The sequence below is a fragment of the Capra hircus genome, chromosome 4, assembly GCF_001704415.2.
Source record: "Capra hircus breed San Clemente chromosome 4, ASM170441v1, whole genome shotgun sequence".
NCBI classification, from domain to species: Eukaryota; Metazoa; Chordata; class Mammalia; order Artiodactyla; family Bovidae; genus Capra; species Capra hircus.
Window position 1 is genome coordinate 96923058 of NC_030811.1, and position 24868 is coordinate 96947925.

Genomic DNA, 24868 nt, shown 5'->3' on the forward strand with positions numbered 1-24868 from the left:
GTCTCTTAATTCTTTCAGGGAGTGGTCTTTTTTCCTCCCTGGATTCATATCTCTGGACCCCCAGTTTTCCCTTCTTTTTTCAACTGGCAAACTCCCCTTTATCTCTGATGTTTAAAGAACATTTTGTTTAATCGTGCCGTCACTCCTCATAAAGAGTTAGTTGAGGAAGTAATATGTTCTAGGCACTTCCTTCTTTCAAGACACACCTTGATCTCCCAGACTGTGTTTTGTGGCCCAGTACACACAGCATCCTCTATTGTCATTGTCTGTGCAGAGATCTGTGTTAACTAGTCCAATACAAATCTCATATGAGTAGAAATAGCCTGATGAAGGTTGATTAATACTGCATTGATAACCCATACATGAATGTAATCAAACTTGAGCAAAAGTTAATAAACCTATATCAGTCTTTCTCATACTACAGGATTCTACCAGATTTTCCTGACTTGAATGATCTCCTGCTCAATTTATCTCATGCACCTCATAGTTCTGTAATGGTATTCTCCTACAAAGTCATCCAACGAGTTATCTATTCTTCAGTCTGGCTTTGAAAAGCCCCTATAGAAGGGCTTCTTTTTCAAATTTTCTTTCACTCTCAAATAAGTTCAAAGAGAGTCAGGCTAGCTCCCTCTACAGCAAGGATGACCGTGGACCCCTCGTTTCAATGGTGTTACTTCTCTTTCTCTCCACCTCAAGTCCAGTCCACTGCTCAGGCCCAGGGGAACATCATTTCTACTTTGAGCTTATCCTGAACATTCATAGGTCTCATTAGCTCCCTCTTTTGAATTAAAAAATATTATAAGCTATAATTTTTCAGAAATATGAAAAAAATCCATGATTTAACACTAACCAAACTTAGAGTGAAAATTTTTAGTTTATTTTTTCAGTTATATTGAAGTATATTGACAACACTGTAAGCTAGTTAAAGTGTACACACACAGAGTTGCTGTATGTATGCACTGTGAGAGAATTCCCCTATCAAATTCTTTATCACAACCATCACCATGGAGTTGAGTTCTAGTCTATTAACCAATTTTGTTTATACAGTACAGTGTTATTTGGTATATATAGTTACATGGTTATCAACTACAGTCACCATGTTACACATTAGATCCTCAGATCTTACTCATCTTATACCTGTAAGTTTGTACCCTTTCACTAACATCTCCCTGTTCATTCATTCTCTAACCCACCTACTACCGGCAGCCACGTTTCTATTCTATTTTTCTTTTAGTTCAACTTCCTTTCTTTTTTCCTTAGGTTCCACATGTAAGTGATATCATGCAATATTGGTCTTTCTGTGTCTGACATTTCAATTAGCATAATACCTTCAGGATGTATCCATACATGTTGTCATAAGTAGTAGGAATCTCTCAAATTTTTGGCTGAATAATTTATCATATTTTCTTTATCCATTCTTCTGTCAATGAGCATTTAGATTATTTCCATATCTTGGCTATTGTGAGGCTACAGTGAACAGGGGAGGGCAGATATCTTTCTGAGATAATTATTTCATTTCCTTTGATATGATATATAACTGGAAGTGGGATTGTTGGACCATGTTGTTTTATCTTGTTTCACTATCACTTTAATTCTAGTACTTATAGAGCATGCGTTACATTCCTAGACATGCTTAGTAGATGTGTATTAGTGTCTCGATCCTGGAACTTCCAGTTCTGCCATGCAATAAGTAACTCTTACTTTTGTGTTTTATATAAAAAGAACATAAACAATATTATGGGCTTCTCTGGTGGCTCAGTGGTAAAGTATCTGCCTGCAGTGTAGGAGCTGCAGGAGACATGGGTTCGATCCCTAGGTCAGAAAGATCTCCTGGAGAAGGAAATGGCAACTCACTCCAGTATTCTTGCCTGGAGAATCCCATGGACAGGGGAGCCTTGGTGGGCTACAGTCCATGGGATCCCAAAGAGTCAGACACAACTGAGTGAGGGAGCAGCAGCGAACAATAGTATACTTGATTTCATCTGAAGTGTTCTTAATCCAAGGTACAATTTGACCAAATTTATATTGTTAGACTAACTTTTTACAATTAAAAAATGTTATACTTTATTTCATCTTTTTCTTATTTCTATGTAATACATATAGAATTTCACTCAGAAGATTTGGCTTATTCCTTTACCACAAAAAATATAATTGTTATGGTATGAAATCAAGACTGCTGGAATTTAGTATTACTCACAAGTAGATCTGTACATTTGTGGCTACACTTGAAAACAAGAAATGAGAAGGAAAGGAAAAGAATAAGAGAAAAAGAAATCCGTTAAAATCATAGCCATGGAGAAAGTTTAGTTTCTAACTCCCCTTTAAAATTTCCCTATGAGAACAGGCAACCCCTTCATGGACTTGAACAGAGACGAGGTTTGAGCACAAAGCCATGAATTCTCTGATTGCTATTTGGCCTGAAGGTTTGCTGGAAGCATCACTGGCTTAGTTAGACTGTTTTCCAGCTTCTAAATGTACTAGAGCATGATTGTATTATGTGTTGACCCTGATTTATGTTGAAAACCCAGAAACATTTTTTCCAGAAGAACTGCTTTGTGTATGAGTGAGTCTTTGAGGCCTGGCCCCATCTGAGAGTTGACTGGCTCACCTCCGTGTACTGTTCATTTATTCAGATGGTTGGACTCGAAAGGAGGAATCTTTAAATATCCAGTGGTATTTTAGTGAAATAAATACTGTGAAGCAGATATGAGTTGTTTAAAATGTATCACTATGATGTAATATGTCAATGCTCAATTATACGTTTGCATGCACCTTAAAAGAATCCCGTCTCCAGAGAAAAACTGATTGTCATAAGACCATGTTTCAATTAAACCCACATCCCAAGCATTCTGAGTTCCAAATTCCTGAAACCCTCAAGTTAATGTGTTCCATGTTGTGGGGTTAATTTACATAAAGTTCTGGAGCTCCTGCTGCACTGTTTCAAATCTTGGTAGCTTTGATATTCTCCACAGTTCTATACACAAATATTATAAGCTAGTTTTCACTGAGACAAGTTATGATTATCGGCAGGAATTAGTTTCATACAGTGATCTCTTACCATATTGTACCAGAACACTACCCAGGCCCCCTTACTTCTGAACTTCATTTTGCAGTCCCTATAAAACACATCTGTTCCACTGGGTGTGTTTTGAAAATTAAATGTACTAATATCATTCTGACTGACCCGGCCACCAAATTCATGTGGGAGAAATGCAGTCCACAACTCAAGCTGTGTTGAGACTTCAAGTCCTGTGGGAGCTTGTAGCTCAACTTCACCACAGCAAAGAAAAAAATAAAGAGAAAAAAGGAAAAAGAAAGAAAAGTAACATTTCTGAATATATGTGTTTTCTACTGATAACACAGAAAAATTAAGTCAATTAAAATGCACTTCCGTCCACATTCATCCTGGTGCAGTTTTCAAGGATCATGATAAGTCATCTCATTATGAGCTTCTGTAAAGTTTCTCTGTATAATTTCAGCTTTATAACAAGGGAAATCCCTATGCTAAATACTCTGTGATAGACTGGTTTAATGTAGAAGATCATAATTAGGTAAAAAAAAGGATAATATTCCATCCTAAAATTAGTTAACTCATGACAGAGTGGATACATGTCACACTGTGACAGAATTTGAATTGGGTTTATTCATGTGAACGTTTGAAATAAAACTTCTGCCTGCATAGGTCTTAAATGATCACTGCTGTCAAAGCTGCAGGTAGAAATAGCAGTGAATGCTAAAAGTTGAGGGCGATTAAAGTGTTAGTTGCTCAGTCATGTACAAATCCTTGTGACTGTAGCCCACCAGGCTCCTCTGTCCATGGGATACTCCAAGCAAGAATACCGGTGTGGATTTCCATTCCCTTTTCCAGGGGAGCTTCCTGACCCAGGGATCACACCCAGGTCTCTTGCATTGCAGGCAGATTCTTTACTATCTGAGCCACCAGTTAAAACATCATTTTGAAGCAAAAATTTTTATGGCAAAGAAGTCAAGCTAAATATTCCCCTGCATATTAAGGTAAAGATGAGTAACAGCATATATGCATGTGTGCAGCTCTCAGAATTTGAAACTTAGTGCTAAATCCTAGATGAACTCCAATATATTTGTTTGACCCTTACAAAAGTAAACACATTCATGTAACATGTATTACTAGAGCAGCAGAGATTCAATGTTAAAAAGGAATAAACTTTACACATAACCAGAAACAATTTAGAGCTTATTATCCATTTCCTTCCTTCCTTTTTCCTTCCATCCCTCTTGTCCTTTCTTTTCTTTTTTTCTGGCTAGGTTTTCCACTTAATCAAAAGTCAAGATTGGTTTAAATTATCAGACATCTACGTACTTTCCTTTGATTACTCTCTTCAGTAGCGCAAGGGTTCTCAAACTTGAGTGTGTGAAGGAATTACCATAAAGGGTTTGTGTACCTAAAACCATGTGTATTATACTCTATGGGTTATTTAAGGGAATTTCTAGGGTAATTTTAAACTCTGTACAACTTTTGTTGCATGTGCTAACTTCAGAAGCTAACCAAAGAGGTTCCACTTGCCTTTACTTATTTATGAAAATTATTAACACGTTTCCCCAGAATCCAGAAAATATACCTTTTGGCATAATTATAAACACATTTATAGCTACAGAGATGCTTTCTGAAAACTCATCCTGTACTAGAGTATATTTATTCCTTTATTCAATATCTTATATTGGTTATAAATTTCCCCCAGAATTTTTATAATAGTGGTGTTATTTTCTTTTCTTTTTTATTGGAGGATAATTGCTCTACGATATTGTGTTATCTCTGCCATACATCAACATGAATTAGGCACAGATACACATATGTCCCCTCCCTCCTGAACCTTCCCACCCCATCCCACCCCTCTAGGTTGTCAGAGCACTGGTTCAGTTCCCTGTGTCACACAGCAAGTTTCCACTTGTATCTGTTTCACATACGATAATGTATATGTTTCCATGCTACTCTCTCAATTTGTCTCACTTTCTCCTCCTTCCACAAATCTGTTCTCTATGTCTGTTTCTCCATTGCTGCCCTGAAGATATGTTCAACAGTACCATCCTTCTCAATTCCATATGCATGTGTTAATATACAATATTTGTCTTTCTGACTTACTTCACTCTTTATAATAAATTCTAGGTTCATCTACTTCATTAGGACTGACTTAAATGTGTTCTTTCTTATAGCTGAGTAATAGTCCATCGTATATATGTACGACAATTTCTGTATCCATTCATCTGTTTTAACGAATTCAAGTAATAATCTCTCTTCCCCTATCCCTTCTCATCTTTCTTTCTCACTGGAGAAACAATTGACACTGCATTATGGACTAGGTAAAAACTAAAAGTTTTGAAAGCTTCATTTAGTAACTTCACCATTAAAGGTGAAACTTACAGCTTTCCTGAAATATGATTGTTATTTCTTGGACTATACACACAAACAGGCAAAGTATTTTACCTCTGAAATTACTGTTGTCCTTAAAACTCATCAGTTACCAATAGCTTTCAAAGTTGTCCATTACTTGTTTTTATTTCAGTATATGCCTCTGCAAATTTTTGTAGGAATCACTTGCTGTGGCCACTTCTCTGTACCTTTTTGATGATACCGCTGTTATTTTTTCAAAGATGAATATAGCAGGTCTTAACTTTCTAAATTTCAGGCATCAGAGTGCCAGAAAGTCAGCTTATATCCAGGAAGGAGCTTAGGGATCTTGATATTTAGAAATGCACGATTTGGGAATCATGTTTCCCATCCTTTGCCAGTCTCTTCACATGTGTAGAGTCAAATTCTCTACACATATTCCACATGTGTAAAGAATGATTTTTTTTTAAGTTTTTTTTTTCCCCTGTCATTTCTGCTGTTATTTCAATTACCTTACTGTGGCAATAAATTAGGGCAAGATGAAGAAATATTGTGTTCTTTTTATTACAAATTTAATTATTTGGGGGAACTATTCTGGAAACTTTCTACCATTATAATATTGTCTTAGCCAATTCTATTATTTTTCAGATAATAGAACTAAAAATAGACTTTAGAGATTTTCTATTTTTATTCTGTCACTGAACAGAAAAAGAAACTAAAGAAACAGATATCCTGAGAAAATAAAATGACTCAACCATTTTATGACAGAAAGGACAAGAACCCAAGTTTCAAGGCTCTCAAAAATCTGTGTTTTTCCCAGGGCATCAGACTTTGCTACTTTGAAGACTCTCTATCTTTATGATAGAGTTTTCTAAGGTGAATGGATCAGAAGATCCATGGGAATGAAAGAAGTAAAAATTATAATTTCTATTTATAGTTTTATCCTTTCTTTGAAAAGAAATTTTGTTTTTATATGTCTTAGAATACACAGATAATGATTTAAGTAAAAAATTATGAAGGTAAATATAATGAGGGGGAATAACTGTAATGCTGTATTTTCAAACAAAGTTTGGAAAACACTAATCCATTTGCGATGCAGGAGATGCAGGTCAGTCCCTGGGTCAGGAAGACCCCCTGGAGGAGGAAACGGTAACCCACTCTAGTAGTCTTGCCTGGAATGTTCCATGGACAGAGGAGCCTTGCCAGGGTGTCGCAAAGAGTCAGACATGGCTGAGCAGCAGCAGAAACATCAATAGTGACAATAACAAATCAATAACATCAGCTAACTATTGACATTTGTTGAAGCATTTGCACATATGAAACATTGTAATAATGTTATATTAACATTAATTTAATTACTCCAGTAACTCTGAAAGATTATCCACACTCTTCAGGTGAAGCTACTTAGGCATACCAGCATTAAATAACTTGTCCAATGAGTGAGTTAACATAACTCTGTGATTGACCTTGCCTTAGTAAATCATTTTTATTTTATATTTAACTTCAATATTGTGAAGAAAATTTGACCTGAAGATTTATAAATAACATACATATATATACATATATACACACATACACACACACATCATATATATATATATGCTCAGTCAGTCAGTTGTGTCCAACTCTTTGTGACCCTACAGACTGTAGTCTACCAGGCTCCTCTGTCCATGGGATTTTCCATGCAAGAACACTGGAGTGGGTTAACATTTTCTCCTCCAGGGAGATGGATATATATATACACAACATACACCAGTCTTTAATAAGTATGTTCATGAAAAACTATGAAGTTCTAAGTTCTATGAATTCAGGGACTATACTGCTCACCAGTGAGTTCTGTCAGCAGTGATATGCCTGGCATAAAATAATAGTGTGATAAATATTCATGAACTGTATAGTACCCAATGGGGATAGATTCAATGTAATTTTTTTTGTAGGTATATTCACCTTTGAACTAGGACTCATGCTATTATTTCTTATGGATGCCACACCTAGCACTAAATAAATAATCTTTTAACATTTCTTGAAAATATGTATTTTAAGAAATACCACCATTGTAGAATTACTTATTTATTGTAGAATTTTCAGAAAAACATTTTACATTATATTACCCAGGATCCCTCTGGGTAGCATCTGTATAAAAAGCCAACTATTTTTTTTTTTTTTTAATTTTTTAATTTTTTTATTTTTTTAATTTTTTTATTATTTTTTTTAAATTTTAAAATTTTTAATTCTTACATGCGTTCCCAAACATGAACCCCCCTCCCACCTCCCTCCCCACAACATCTCTCTGGGTCATCCCCATGCACCTGCCCCAAGCAAGCTGCACCCTACGTCAGACATGGACTGGCGATTCAATTCTTACATGACAGTATACATGTTAGAATTCCCATTCTCCCAAATCATCCCACCCTCTCCCTCTCCCTCTGAGTCCAAAAGTCCGTTATACACATCTGTGTCTTTTTTCCTGTCTTGCATACAGGGTCGTCATTGCCATCTTAACACAGTTTTAGCTATGCAAAGGAAATTAAAACAGTAGTTTGGCAGTAGGTGTGGGATGGAGGATCATTAAAAAATTATTCTTTTCCATACTTTTGTTTTAAATAAAGGATTAAGGACACTTTAAGACATTAAAAGATATAGTTCATAAGGTTGGCATTATGAAAATTCATCAGGAACATAGAACTCCCATGCTCTTACAGGATGAGAAACATAATGGAAATACTCCAGACAGTGATCAATCTATAACTGTACTGACCCACTGAAATCCTACTCTACTTGCAGTTATTATATACAAGTTTTAAAAGCGTCATTTTAACTGTGACCATCAATGACACAGAGCTGGCATTTATAAAATGTTTAATGTTCCAAATTCTGCCTATTATTTATATCTCCTTATCTTTCCCTCTGTTTTCACTTTTAATTTATTGAATCTTTTTATCACAAAAGTTAACATACTTTAGTCGTCTTGTATCTTTATATAGCTTTAATATTTAGAGAAAATGAGTCAGTATTCACCATAATCTTATGAAAAGTAGGGACACTATTCTTCCCATTTTATAGAGGCAGAAACTGAAATTCTTAGTAATCTCTGGAGTAAAATAATTTGCGTTGAGTTGAGACAACCCAATCTTCTTATTCTTTTTCCAGAGTTCTGGTTTGACTAAGGTCATTTATGTCCCAAGCTAAATCCAATGTGTATATGGTTTATCACTCTTAGCCTCTACTCACTCATACCTGATATTCAGATTTCCTGTCAGTAGCTTTGTTTTGGGATTTACAATTGATCACTTTGTCCAAAACTTTTTTCTAGAACAATTTGAAAAACATTCCCTGTGTTGTTTTTATTTTATAGCATTTGTTTATTTGAAAGAGTCCAATTTAAAATCCATATCAAAGACCATGTAGTGCGTCTTGGAGGTAAGAAAATTATGGCTAGAACAATAGATATATTGAAGAGAATTGGCCTAGCCAAACATTCATTTTTGTGAGTTAATGAGGTAAGAATAAATGAGTAATGTGCAAGGTAAAATTTTAATGTAATTCTGTTCTTTGGAACAGGGATATCACTTTGTTGTACAGGAAATTGAGCAGACGTAGAAATATAGATTACTGAAACTCCAATTCACTTCTTACATTGTTCATATAGATTCTTGATCTAATATTTCAAATATAGAAAACATTAAAAAATAATAAGCTGTGTATGTGAACTATAGGCATGAGTGAGTTATTTAAAACTTCCAGTTTTCGACTGTCAAATCCAAGAAGTAGATTTATATTTATACTTTTTAAGCCAGAAAAATTCATCTTAATTAAAATGTAAATCAACATCTTCTGTTGGTGTTTGGACCTGATATTAAAATAAAGAGAACCCTATGTGATAATGCAACATCTGATTGTTTTTTGCACAGGGTTGTGGGAAAAAATAAGAAATCAAGTGAATTGAGTGCACATTTTGACCTTGCTGTTTCATAAAGAAACATTGACCAACCCCGTAATGTGGAAATTTCACGTCTTTCCAATTCTCTCTGTATAATTTGAACTGTTTCCCAGCAGCTCATGTTATCATGTTTCCTTTAATAATCCTTGCTTTCATAATTAAAGCCATTATTAGTATTATCCTCATCATCAGCATTGCTGTTGTCATTATCACTATTTGGGGCAGAGAAGATGTAGGGTTTTTGTACAGGCGCACACCATTTTTATTATAGCTTAAAAGCTAGAAAATATGCTCTTTGAATGCTTGTAGTGTTTATGTAATCAGTTCCTACATTGCCAGGGGTTATTGAAAACAGCTGGGTGCCTGCTGCCTGCCTCACCCTTTGTTGGAACTGTTGCCAGAACAGGTAGTCAGAAATGGAAAGTAAGGAAAAATTCAGGCATCTGGGTATCTCTCAGGAAAGCAGCTGTGGCTTCCTTAGGAAGCAGTCATTGTTTCCCATCAGCCAAGACTCTGTATCCCCTTGGGTCCAGTTTTGGCATGGCTGGACTAGGAGGATGCGGTTTATGACTTAGGACTTACGCGCGAAAGCATTTGGGCAGTCCCATCTCTGGCAGAACATTGAGAGAAACTCCCCCAAGCTGCAAGCCATATGTGAGCTGTTGGCCTTCTATTTAGCCTACTCTGGGAAGTTCCCATTTGCTGGGGCTCTAATCATTCCTTTGACACAAGCAAAAACAATACAAAAGGATCTTTGCAAAACATATCCTTCCAAGATATACTGTCCTGTTTTTAAAACCAGACATCACTATTTTTTCTGTAAACATGGCATTTCCCACCAACTCCCCACCCCCTCCGCAAATGAACTCATTTCTTTAAGAGACTTGTTTGGTTTCCTAGATAGAAGGCAAGTACAAAGAACTTTTTTTTTTTTAACAGTAGGGTCAAAGTCCTGGATGAGCAGTGTTGAATGATATTCTGCAGGCGTAAATGTATTCTCTTCCAGATATAAATTTTTGTACATCAAGTTTTAAAAGTTATTTATGTGTTGATTTATGCCAGAAAGAGGCCAGGAGCACTGCTATGTAGAATACACTGAGAATCAATGTGCTATTGTGGTAGGGTTATATGGCAGGGAATTCTCATTTACCAGGAAAATGGCATTTTGATGGATTAGCACTGTATGATTTTCTTGATAATTTTTGTTGAAGCAAAGCTCTGATTTTAACATGTAAGTGCTTTTTCATTTTAGAAGTCAGAAAAGGCACTAGAAAGGTGTGGTACTTTGAATTTTAGATTAAATATCATGTTTTTTTAGCATTTCGGAGAGTCCTGTTAGGACACTTAAGGACCATGATTAATCCAGCAACACTCTATTCAAGAATCTTCAGTTTCAAAACATACTGGGTATGAGGCAAACAAGTTTATGCCAATGTGAGGGATGTTTGGGAAAACTAAATAAAATTTTATTTCTAGTTATAACTAGACTTATTTGCAGAAATATAAAAGTAAAAATTATAATAGTAAGTAATTTTTAAATTCATTGGATTATACTTTTTAAAAAAGTGAAGTCATAGTGCACAGTACAAGGAGTCAGGTTATTTTTAATGGTTAACCCATTGCTAATTTTAATACATAAAAATGTCTCAGCACAGAGTTAAACTAGGTAATGTTCATTGAGTTCCTTTATTTTTCCTACTCTTGTTTTATTCTCAACTTTATAGAAACCAAAACAGACTATCCTTAACATTTTTTCATTGTCCCAATTTTTTCCCTTCTCACATTCATTAAAATAATTTTTTTAATGTATAGCTCCATAACAAGTGTAAGAGGAAGGCTATGAGTGTAAAAAGACTGTATCCACAAAATATATCTTTCCTAAGATGTTTTCCCAAAAGAATGGTCATCATTCATCTGAATAATCATTCTCACATGTGATAGCTCTTCTGTTATTAATTTGACCTGATTATAACTCTGTCTTCATGTCTCCATATTGTTTACTATAGTTCAAGAAAATTTTCTAAAATTTCATTATTATCATTAAGAATTTGGACAATTAGAAAAATAAAAAGTGAGGCTTCTGTTTTGACAAGGCAAGCATTCTGATCATACTTTGAGTATAAGTCATGTCTTATCAACTTTGGTTGTCTAATTTTCCTCTATGTGTTACTTGTAGTAAGTTGGGTATTTTTTTTCTACCTGTCCTTTTGAAAAACTTCAACAACAAAACTAAGCTGGAAAAAACTGAGAAGAAGGAAGCCTGGATATTGAGAGTATATGTATTAGAATACTTAGAAAATTTAGAGAAAATATTTAGGAAATCAGTGTAAATTGAAGATGCATCATTGCCTATAAGGAAAGATAAGAATGTAGTAAATAATCAAAGAAAGTGAAAGTGTTAGTCACTCAGTCATGTCCAACTCTTTGTGACCCCGTGGACAGGGAGCTGGCCAGGCTCCTATGTCCATGGAATTCTCCAAGCTAGAATACTGGAGTGGGTAGCTATTCACTTCTCCAGGGGATCTTCCTGACCCAGGAATCAAACCTGGATCTCCTGCATTGTAGGCAGATTATTTACCATCTGAGCCACCAGGGACTCAAAAATCCATGTTACCAGATGGCTGGACTCATAGAGTAATGGTTGGTAATACTGGAAATATTTAAAATAATATATCTATAAAGATACTTTATTCATAACTTTGAATTCAGAGAGGAAAAAGTCTTCAGATGTTTTTGAGAAATGTAACATCTATTTTCACTTTATGCTAATTGTGGTTTATTCAGCTTCCACCAGATGGTTTTGTATACACGGTAGCTAGTTCATGCCAACTGTCTTCCAGTATATTCTCTGAATTGTAGCTAGGTTTTGGAGACTTCTTGATGAAAATGAAAGAGGAGAGTGAAAAAGTTGGCTTAAAGCTCAACATTCAGAAAACTAAGATCATGGCATCTGGTCCCATCACTTCATGGGAAATAGATAGGGAAACAGTGGAAACAGTGGCTGACTTTATTTTTCTGGGCTCCAAAACCACTGCAGATGGTGACTGCAGCCATGAAATTAAAAGACACTTATTCCTTGGAAGGAAAGTTACTACCAACCTAGATAGCATATTCAAAAGCAGATATATTACTTTTCGAACAAAGGTCCATCTAGTCAAGGCTATGGTTTTTCCTGTGGTCACGTATGGATATGAGAGTTGGACTGTGAAGAAAGCTGAGCACCGAAGAATGGATGCTTTTGAACTGTGGTGTTGGAGAAGACTCCTGAGAGTCCCGTGGACTGCAAGGAGATCCAGACAGTCCATCCTAAAAGAGACCAGTCCTGGATGTTCATTGGAAGGACTGATACTGAGGCTGAAACTCCAATACTTTGGCCACCTCATGCAAAAAGTTGACTCACTGGAAAGACCCTGATGCTGGGAGGGGTTGGGGGCAGGAGAAGACGGGGACAACAGAGGATAAGATGGCTGGATGGCATCATCGACTCGATGGACATGAGTTTGGGTGAGCTCCGGAAGTTAGTGATGGATAGGGAGGCCTGGTGTGCAACGATTCTTGGGGTCGCAAAGAGTTGGACGCAACTGAGTGACTGAACTGAACTGAACTAAAGTGATAGCTAATCTTACTAATATTATGGCTTTCAAATGTCACTGTGATATCTCCAAGGTGGTCTGGGTAAACAATAGGATATTTTATAGGAGTACTGCTGGAAAGGAAAAACATGTTCTTGAGCAATTTAGATTTAAGAAGTGAATAACTTATTGTACCCAATAGGAGTTAGTTATCTCTGGGGAACTGAGGAAATGGTTGTAATAAATATTCTGCATTTGTTGTCTAAATTAACTTAATGCTTTTTTTGTCATGGATCTTTGCCCCCCCACTGAAGAGAAAAATAATAAAATGCCTAATTTTTCTGGTTTTGGAGTTCAGTTGAATTATTTTAAAACTTTGTCTTTGTTTTCTTTTTAAAAACACGATTGTGGTATGTTTAGTGTATTCTCTTGTTTAAACATTAATTTCAGAAAATATTTAATGATTGAGGAAAACATATATTCTTTTCAAATAAGCCACTGTTAGTGCATGGGCATTCACAAGAACTTCCTTTTCATATTGTTCTTCCTTAATTAATAACATTAATATATACTTTTAAGCAAATGTGAAATTATACTGTTTGATTTAGTGTCTAAATAGTAATGAATCTTTATAAGACTTTATATTAAACATAGCTGTGATTATACTTTCCCTTATATAGAGTACAGAAATAAAAACAAGGAACACAAGACTTCCAAGTAAAAGGTGCAGTGTCTAGAAATATTTCTCTTAAGCCTTTTGTTTGTCTACATATGACTCAGTATTTTGTTCATACATAGGATATACTGGAAGCAAAACCAATAGTTCTCAACTTCTTTTGAGTTGGAATTTGTCAAATTGTGTTCTTGCAAAATTCTAGGGAAAAAAAAATTATTGTTATCTAATAATATATTTTAGGGCTTCTCAGGCGGCTCAGTAGTAAAGAATATACCTGCTAAACAGGAGACCAGGGTTTGATCCCTGGGTCAGGAAGATCCCAAGGAGAAGGAAATGGCAACCTACTCCAGTATTCTTGCCTGGGAAATCCCATGGACAGAGGAGCCTGGCAGGCTACAGTCCATGGGGTCGGAAAGAGTCATATGCAATGTAGCAACTAATCAACAGAAATATATTCAAATGTTTTCATTTCAGAAGGACCTTCAATACATGTGGCTTCACTTTCTATTCTAGTTCTGTTTGTGTTTATTTATTCTCTTGCATTAATAGGAAATAGAGATATTTTTTATCCATTCAGGTCTGATTTTAAATTCCTATCTATATAGTAGACAGCAGTCATCTTTAAAAAATATATATTGTTCAAAAGTATTCTTAACAAAGAATTGGTTTTATTTTTCTTCAAATAATTAAGTAAAACTTCTGTATATTTAATGTGTCTCCCTTAAAAGAAATTGCTGCTGTTGTGGTTGTTACCCTTGTGCTAAATAGCCAGTTAACTTGTATCTTATGGACTTCATAAAATTAAAAGAATTTTTAAAAATTAAAATTAAAAAAAATTAAAAGAATTTTTAAATAAAAATATACTCTTCACTCTATAGGTAGGATGTGACTTGTTAGTGATACTAAATAGGCACATTCATTCCAGAAGAATTTTAGGAAAGCAACATGGAGGTCTAAATTTGGCTGAAAATGTACACAGTGAAGTACAGTCATACTTTGGAGATATTACAGATTTGGTTCCAGAACACCATAGTAAAGAAATACGGCACTAAATGAGTTACACAATTTTTTCGGTTTCCCACTGCATATGTTATGTTTATACTATAGTCTCTTAAGTGTATAATTCAATCATGTCTGTAACAATTTTACATACCTTAATTAAAAATGCTTTATTGCTAAAAATGCTAACCATAACCTAAACCTTTAGTGAGTTATAGTAATACCATCAAAGACCACAGATCACTGTAACAAATACGATAATAATGAGTGTAAAATTTGTGAGAATTACCAAAATGTGATACAGAGATAGGAAGTGAACAATTGTTGTTGGAAGAAAATAACACCTATAAACTTGCTCCCTGCAGATTTGACACAGATTATACTATACTGATTTCAGACCATGCTACAAAGCTACAGTCATCAAAGCAGTATGGTACTAGCACAAAAACAGACATATAGATTATTGGGTTAATCTAGACCCATTAATTATATATGGCCAAACATATATGACCCAAACAGACATATAGATTAATGGAACAAGATAGAAAACCCAGAAATAAACCCAGGCATTTCTGGTCAATTAATCTATGACAAAGAAAGCAAGAATATACAATGGAGAAAAGACTGTCTCTTCAAATAGTGGTGCTGGAAAACTAGGCAGCTACATGTAAGATAATGAAATTTAGAACATTCTTTTACATCCTATCTAAAAATAAACTCAAAATGGATTAAAGGCATAAATGTAAGACTGGATACTATAAAACTCCTAGAGAAAAACCTAGGCAGTACAGTCTTTGACATAAATTGCAGGAGTATTTTTGGGAGGATCCATGCGCTAAAGTAATAAAAACAAAAGTAAACAAATGGGGCCTAATTAAACTTAAAGCTTTTGCACAGCAGATTTAGTCTATAGAGATGGCATATGGAATGGGAGAAAATATTTATGAACAATGCTACTGATAAGGGATTAATTTCAAAAATATACAAGCAGCTTATATAACTTAATACCAAAAAACAAACAAACAAACAAAAATGGACAGAGGCCTAAACAGACATTTTTCCAAAGAAGGCAAACTGATAGACAACAAGCGCATGAAAATATGCTCAATATCTCTAATTATTAGAAAAATACAAATCAAAACAAAAATGAGGTGTCACTTCACACCAGTGAGAATGGCCATCATTAAAATATCTACAAATAATAGATGTTGAGAGGGTGTGGATAAAAAGGAACCCTTCTTCACTGTTGGGTTTCCCTGGTGGCTCAGACAGTAAAGAATCTGCCTGGGTTTGATTCCTGGATTGGGAAGATTTCCTGGAGAAGGAAATGGCAACCCACTGCAGTGTTCTTGCCTAGAGAACTCCATGGACAGAGGAGACTGATTGGCTATATAGTCCATGGGATTGCAAAGTATTGGAAATGACTGAGCAACTAACAATTTCCTTTTATACAGAGTTGGTGAGAATGTAAATCGGTGCAGCCACTATGAAGAACAGTATGTAGGTACCTTTACAAAACTAAAAATAGTATTACCATATGATAATGCAGTCCCACTCTTTGCATATATCCAGAGAACACCATAATTCAAAAAGATACATACATGCCAATTTTCAGGAGCACTGTTTACAATAGCCAAGATACAGAAGCAACCTAAATTTCCATTGACAGATTAATGGATAAGGAAGATGAGGTGCATATATACAATAGAATATTGTTGTTCAGTCTCCCAGTTGTGTCCAACTCTTTGCAACTCCATGGACTGTGGCAAGCCAGGCCTCCCTGTCCCCCACCAACTCCAAAAGCCTTCCCAGGTTCATGTCCATTGCATCAGTGATGCCATCCAGCCATCCCATCCTCTGACACCTCTTCTCCTGCGTTCAATCTTTCCCAGCATCAGGGACCTTTCCAGTGAGTCAGCTGTTCATATCAGGTGACCAAAGTACTGGAGCTTCAGCTTCATCATCAGTCCTTCCAATGAATATTCAGGGTTGATTTCCCTTAAGATTGACTAGTTTGATCTCCTTGCTGTCCAAGGGGCTTTGAAGTCTTCTCCAGTACCACAGTTTGAAGGCAATAGAATATTACTCTGCCATAAAAAAAGTAAAATCATACTATTTGCAGCAACATGGATGAACCTAAAGATTACCTTATTAAGTGAAGTAAGACAAATATTATTATATGATATCATTTATATGTATAATCTAAAAATAAAACACAAATGAACTTATTTATGAAACAGAAATAGACTCACAGACATAGAAAACAAATGTATGGTTACCAAAGAGGACAGAGGGGGAGGGATGAGAGATAAATTAGGAGTTTAAGATTAACATATACACACTACTAAATATTAAACAGATAACCAACAATGACCAACTATATAGCACAGAGAACTAGACTCAGTATCTTGTAATAACCTATAATGGAAAAGAATCTGAAAAAGAAGATATATATATATATATATATATATGTATAACTGAATCACTTTGCTGTATACCTGAAATTAGCACAACATTGTAAACTAACCGTATTTCAATTTTTAAAAGTTTAGAAAGATTAGATGCCAGATTTGCTCCATTTTTAATAAGGTCTGTATCTAACAGGGAGGAGCAGCACAATGTCACATCAGTTCCCACTGACATTTTACTATAGGTTAATGGCTCAGATCAGCCACCTGCCAGATGATGAACTTTTGGGGAAGGGGTGGAGAAAACGTGGAGAGCATCTGTACAGGCCAAAGTTCAAGCATCAGAGTCCAGGGCTCTGGGAAGTCAAGGAAATAGCCTGAAGACAAGGGCCACTAATGATGTGTTACATGGGGAGGGCTTGACACCAAGAGTGAACTTCCTCTGTTTCATATTTTGAATCCAGCTGTTAAAATCATGGGACTTGCCCAGACCTAGAGTAAAATAAGTGTTCAGAGTATGTTTATGTATCCGGAAACATCATATCTAGAGATTAGGGAAGAATATTGTAAAAAAAAAAAAAAAGCTATGGTTGCTATTTGCTCTTACACTAGCCTAAGTAGTGGTTCTCCTGCCTTCATTGTACACATAGTTGACTGAGAAATATTTTAATGAATATTTTATCTTGAATGACACATTTAACCTGATCAAATATGGAGAACTAAAAGCAACAGCCTAATACAAAAATTGAGAGAAAGGTTGGATGAGGGAAAATTTTAAATGAAATGACTGTAATAATCATACTGAGTCCATGTTAAATAATTTTCCATGTTAAAATTATATATGAAATACATGTTTATATCTATTATATATATAAACACACTGAAAACTATGAAAGCAAATCAGTGTTTTCTTACTTAACTATTTTCTAATAAAACTGTCTAGTTCAGTCATGAATATTTTGAGAAGGACTTATTCATTGTGTTTACTTTCTATGATCCTGTGCCCATTTGGATTTCATTATATATAAAAAAATCCACTTTCTGCTTAAAACACTGATTGTGACAAGGTCTTAGCAATCTAATAGTTACTGGCAAAAAATATAGGTGGTTACTAAAAGAGAAAATGAATTCATTATTGATGTACACATTCATTTTCCAGAATGTGTAGTTTAATTTTCTGGAGGTCATTAAGTAAACAAAAACATCACACCAGTTATGATATTTAACATTTCATGATTAATATTCTGATATTTAATATTTACTCCATGGTAAAACATATAAATTATGAGTTCCCATTGCTCACCAACAAACTGTTTGCTAATTCTCCAAGTTTGCCATGAGAATAAAACATTATAATCTAGTAAAGGCACCTAAGACAGTGTCTAGCCTAAGCAAGGGTTTCATTGCACATTAATCTTGAATGTGAATCTGATCCCTTTTCTTCATTAGCTTTTCTTCTCCATCTATTTGGAGGGGTAACACATAGGGGCCTGAAAAAAAAATAGGAAACCAAAACCAGAAAACAAAACCACAAACTGTGCAACATTGCATTTTTTGGTAAGAAGCTCAATTGTGTCCAACTCTTTGTGACCCCTTGGACTGTAGCCTGCCAAGGAATTGGCAGGATTTCTCCAGGCAAGAATACTGGAGTGGGTTGGCATTCCCTTCTGCAGGAGATCTTCCCAACCCAGGGATCGAACCCAGGTCTCCCTCATTACAAACAGATTCTTTATCATCTGAGCCACCAGGAAGGCCCTAAAAGCACTTTGGTTAATTGGAAAAGACAAGATCCCTGTGTTTCAGTTAGGAACAGCTCCTGAAGAAAGTAGGACCGGAATTATAGTTTCAAAAGTAGAAAGATACGGTTGAGAAGTAGTGAATTAACAGCAAAGGCATGTACTAAATTATAATCTTTTTCGTTCTCTTGTTAGACCAGAAGTTCTTAATATTTCAGAGACCCAAGATGAAAGTACAGATCATCTAGCGGGTAGGGAGTAGGGATAAGAAGAATTATGACAGACTCACAAAATTGTACATGCAGGTTTACAGATTTCACTGAAATCATACTCCCTAGACTTTGAAATAATCCATGTGACCGTAGGCACTAGATTCAAAACCAGTAAAAACTTTTACTGCCAGATATATTTCAGATCCCAGCGCCTTGCATAGCACAAGTCGCTCAATTAATATTATGGACCTAAATTAAACTATTTCCACTGATATCATAGATTTATCACCTCTGTTCCATTTGAAAACTGTCTTCTCAGCTATCCCTGTCAGCACTAACCCATATTCACATATAAATGTAATTCACTGTGCAGTACTACCTTTCCTTTTCTTGATATTACTTTGCTTGGTACCACCATGAGAAATCCCATGAGGTCATTTTACTTGAATCACAGTCAAAAGAAACAAAATTAAAACCAGCCTTTAAATAAACTGCATTTGATTTCTGAGGCAACTCCAGAATGTTAACATTATTCTTAACGCCTGCCTCAATACAACTTTTTATTTTATTTTTGCTACATTTTTGTATACTGTCGATGTCATAGGCTGGAAGTAATACATGGATTTGAATAAAACTATCACATTAGTTAATATGAAGGATAATGGTTCTGTAGAAAAAGAAAGTTCATATGAAACTGAATGACCTATAATCTAATTATCCATCTAATCTAAATATCCAGGTTTAAGAAGGTGTTGTTGTTATTTTCATATCCAGGCTTTAATAGCAAAATCAGTAGTTCAAGGTATTTCCTGTGACTGCATGACTGGCCTCAGCCAACGCCTTGGCTTCATTTTAGTCTGTTACCCCAAAACGTTCCCCAGGCCTTCATCTTTTTACTTAAACATGTTTCTTTGTATGCATTTTACTGGATCTTTCAGTAATGGTTATCTTTCAGGGAAGAGGCACATGGTCCTATTTTAATCTTTTGAAGAGGTTTGCACCATAAAAGAAAATATTGAGAAACTTTCACAGCTATCCACATGTCCCCAGCTGTTTGAGCATTTTTCATCATCACTCTAATAACACCTGAAATGGGGATTGTGAAAGTAATCATATAGCTTAATTTAATGCATAGATAAAGGGAAAGGTTGACTTTGGAAATCTCCTAGGTGTACGACTATGACTAGTGCCTAGATGTTACCTCAAGAAGAGTCAAAGAGGTGTGTGTTTGGGTCATTATGGCCTTTAGATGACACACAGTGAGAAAGTCTGCAACCTGTGAATTCTTACTGAGGATGGCTGAATTATTCTTGTTAGGATTATAAGAACTCAACAATTTTATTTGGCTAAATTTTGATGATTTATTGGGAATGTATGGTGTCACTTGAAAGCAAAAGGAATAAACTTGGTGAACTCTTATGGCTGCTTATCATGATTCAGCAATTTCTTTTAAATTTTAAAGAGAATTTTGTAGTTACAGTTTTATATCTGGTAAGATCAAGAGACTAAGAAGTTAAGTCAGCAGTCTTTAAAATTTAATTCATGTTGGGTGAAGTTCATGATATGCTAGGTCACATTGCCTCGGAGAGGAATGATTCCTTAATAACATTTTTATTTCTCCTTTTCCAAAGGCTTCTTAAACTATATAAATAATGAGGTTGTTTAGTACAGTACAAACAACATGCAGTATGTTGCATGTTGCAAATGCCAGAAGACAGTTCTGTTTCATTCACTAATTTTATAGCTTCATCCCTAGAAATGACCGAGATCTATGAGGGTATTTTTTTTTAAGCCGCAGAAACTAAACTTTTTAATCCTACTTTTCATATAATGTGTTTCAAGCTGGATTGGCTAAATTCTATTACTGAACAACTGCTAGGTTAAATTTGAATAATTTAATTGCTTAAAATATATTTATTCACTTTTTCCTAGAAAAGTATTTCTAACTCAGTTGAACTGAAGTGTTGAATCCATTTTAATTGTTCTTCCTCTCTGTGTTTTATCTCTTCAGATTTTTTTTTCCATCTGCATTGCTTTCTGGGGAGTAAGGAGTGTGAAGCAACTTGTCTCAGACCCTTGGAGATAACTTAACGTTTGTACACAATTCTCTTGTTTTAATCATCTGTCCACAACTGTAGTATGTTACTACTCTCTATGGAAATATAATTATCTTATATAATGATTGTATGGACAGTTTTTTCTAATGAAAGGTAGATAGCATCTATATACTCTTGCTTCCTTTTCACATTTATCATTCTCTATTAAAATTAAAGTCAGCTGCAGTTACTATATTGCTAGGGTGGAAAGAAAATGATGTCAAATATAATGATATTATGTACACTGGTAACATCTAAGCCAATAAGTATGAGAAGAAATAATAAAATTTCAAAACAGCTGAAAGAATGAAGATTTTATTTTCATTGGTTTGACAATTTTTCACTTGCTATCTGCTAAAATTGTGCTTGGAAACATATTTGTTGTCATAAAAATATATTACATGAGTTGTCTGCCTAAGGCTAGGTTTACCTTTGAAAGCCATATAACGTAAGGAGTAACGTTACACAAAATGACATCATCAAAATGAAAATGAACAGGATTTGTCAGAATTCATTTATTCAACAGATTATTTGTGATGCATATGTCTAATATGTTTGGTCAATTTATTCTTTCAAATTGAGGGGTGTGGAGTATTTCTGCATTAAATTGTCTCACAGTCATGTTAATAATAGTCTCTAAATAAAATTACCCCAGGTATTCTGTGTACATTTTTCATGGAAATTGTAAAAATCTGCCATGTGTTTCTTTAGGAGGGAACTGACAAACAGGAAATGGTTCAAACTTTCCTTCTTCTAGTATTTCTTAGATTTTTTGTTGTTGTTGTTTAATCTTTTTTATATTGAAGGATAATTTCTTTACAAAATTGTGTTGGTTCTGCTGTACAGCAATGCAAATCAGCTGTAAGTATGTGTGTACCACCTCCCTCTTGAAACTCCCTCCCGCATTCCTCATCCCACCCCTTTAGGTCCTTACAGGTTGCCAGGCTGGGCCCCCTGTGTTATACAGCAGCCTCCCACCAGCTATCTGTTTTACACATAACAGTGTATATATGTTGATGCTACTCTATTTGTCCCACCCTCTCCTTCTCCTGCTGTGTCCACAAGTCCATTCTCTACGTCTGAGTCTCTATTCCTGCCCTGCAAACATGTTCATCAGTACTGTTTTTCTGATTCCATATATATGCATTAATATATGATGTTCGTTTTTCTCTTTATGACTTATTTCACTCTGTGTAACAGACTCTAGGTTCATCCAACTCAGCTCAACTGACTCACATTCATTCCTTTGTATGGCTGAGTAATATTCCCTTGTATAAATGTACCACAACTTCTTTATTCATTCATCTGTCAATGGACATCTACTTTGCTTCCATGTCCTGACTATTGTGACTGGTGCTTCTATGAATATTGGGGTACATGTGTCTTTTTGAATTATGGTTTTTTCAGGGTTCATGCACAGTATAATTGCATATATATATGACTGCTTATGGTAATTATAGTCCTCATATTTAAAGGAATTTCATAGCACTCTCCACAGTGGCTATAACACTTTAAATTCCCACCTACAGTGTAAGAGAGTTCCCTTTTCTCCACATCCTCTCCAGCATTTATTTTTATAGATTTTTTGATGATGATCATTTAGACTGATGTGAGGTGATACCTCATTACAGTTTTGGCTTGCCTTTCTCTGATAATAAGCAGTGTTGAGCATCTTTTCTTGTGTTTGTCAGCCATCTGTATGTCTTCTCTGGGCTTCCCTGGTGGCTCATTGGTGAAGAATCTGCCTGCCAACAGGAGATGCTGTTCAATCCCTTGGTCATGAAGATACCCTGAAGAAGAAAATGGCAACCCACTCCAGTATTCTTGCCTGGGAAATTCCATGTGCAGAGTAGCCTGGCAGCTATAGTCCATGAGGTCAGAGAAGAGTTGGACATGACTTAGAGACCAAATAACAACAATGTCTTCTTTGGAGAAATGTCTGTTCAGGTCTTCTGCCCATTTATTTCTTAGATTTAAAGTCACAGTTTAAGTTACCAAAGCTATAAGCACTAAAACAGTTAATACTATCCTTCTCTGAGCTTTGCCTCTGTTCATTTCTGATTTAAAGAGACTGATCAGTTGGCTGGCTTATTTTTAATTATGGTTTTTAAGTTTTGAATAGAGAAAAGTTGTGGAAGTAGTAAAAAGAGTCAAACTGCAGGTGTCTGTGCATAGTCATGAAGCACTTTTTTTTTTTTTAAACTGGACAAACAGAAGAAGGTTAAATTTTGCATGATGGAAAAATTAACAAATTATATCTCAAGCGTCAGAAGCAGAGACTTGGCTTTGCGTCATTCATCGTTTTTTTTTACTTCTTAATTTAACACAGAATTAGAGCAAATACTTGAACCCATAACAAATATTAGGCCCTATCCTTGTCCCTTACCAACAGTTCTTACTGGAGTTTGTGTATTTAGAATCCATTTAAAGCAAGGAGTCATCTGCTGGCTTGAAACTGCTAATTTCATAGCACAAAAACTCTGAATACCCATATTCTACATCCTAAATACCCTTCAGTCTATAGGTTATAGCCTTTAAGAACAGCAAAGAAAAGAGAGCTTTCACAAATCATTAAGTAGGTTTTTAATGTAGTAGGACAGTTTACTGGTTTCCCCATGAATCGTATATAAATATGTATATATACCTGAATATATATGAATTTATAGGAGTGGCCTAGGATATATATATATAAAGAGTAGTTAATGGAAATAAAGAATTCAAAATTGATAAAAGTTATTTTTATGGTGAAGTTTAGTTTTCTTGGAGTAGACTCAAATTAATCCATTTTCTTTTCTTAGTTATTCTCCCTATGATTAAAAATGACTTTTCTTAAAGATGCAAACATTTTCAAGCTAGGAGTTTTCAGGCCTTTGAAAGTGGAAGTCATTCCCAGACAGGTAGTGTTCCCAAGGCCTGTGCATTAACCAGGGCACTTTTTTCTTCATCTTCCTCCTTGTTAATTTTCCAGTCTAGTTTTCTCTTGTTGAGCCCTAGTGCATGATGACAGATCATATGACTATTATTAATATTATAAAGTAATCTTGAGTGGTGCCGTGTAATTTATGCTTACTCTTGACTAGAAGCACTTTACCTCTCTCTCTTCTTTCTTTCAAGAGAAAAGCACTAAAAACAGGACTCACCAATTACTCAGCACTTGTACTGGAGAAATGCCTTTGAAAACTGACTTTGAAATAATTATGAGTATTCTCAGGTTTGCTTATCTACTGAAAGGAAGAGGTAGAGAAAGGGAAGATACATTGGTTTATTGAGTAATACTCAATTTTTTTTTTTTTTTTTTACTCTCTATTGTGCTGGTAATTAAGTGCTGTTGAAACTATTTTAAAGAAGAGAATTCTGAGGCTGAGGAAGATTTAAAAATGTGCTCAGGCCTATCATGCTTAATCAATAGTCAGAAGAAAATTTAAAACCTCTGAATTCTGACATAGAAGGCCATGTTTCACCATTATATGATGTCATATCCCCAAGGCAAGCCTTTGGAATACAGTATCAGGAGTTTAAGTTCAGAAAATTTCTCATTCAATTTGATGTTCCAAGATACAAAACAAAGTTCAGAGAATAAGCCATTTAGTTACAGGACAAATTAGTTGACTAGATGAATGAGTACAGAACATATAATCTGAGAGCAATAAGGCCCCAGGGTTTTTGTTTAATAGGCTTGCCATATGTCTAAAAGAAATTCATTCCTATACTTGATTTGATGAAACTGCCCATTCCTCTAACTCTGTTTGTTGTGTCACTTACTTTCCCTTCATCTTGTGCTTTCTAATTATTTTGGTTAAACTTAAGCTAATCAACTTATGACCATGAGATTCAGCAATATGTGGATCTGTCATTGAGTATCCA

General features: G+C 35.2%; 1 protein-coding gene across 1 annotated transcript in view; it reads left to right on the forward strand.

The window, feature by feature from the left end:
* AGMO (alkylglycerol monooxygenase) overlaps positions 1-21654 on the forward strand; it is a 395051-nt gene extending 373397 nt beyond the window's left edge. The window contains exon 13 of the mRNA XM_005678988.3: positions 20920-21654. Coding sequence (XP_005679045.2) covers positions 20920-20994 — 75 coding nt within the window. The 3' untranslated portion in view covers positions 20995-21654. The remainder of the gene's footprint in view (positions 1-20919) is intronic.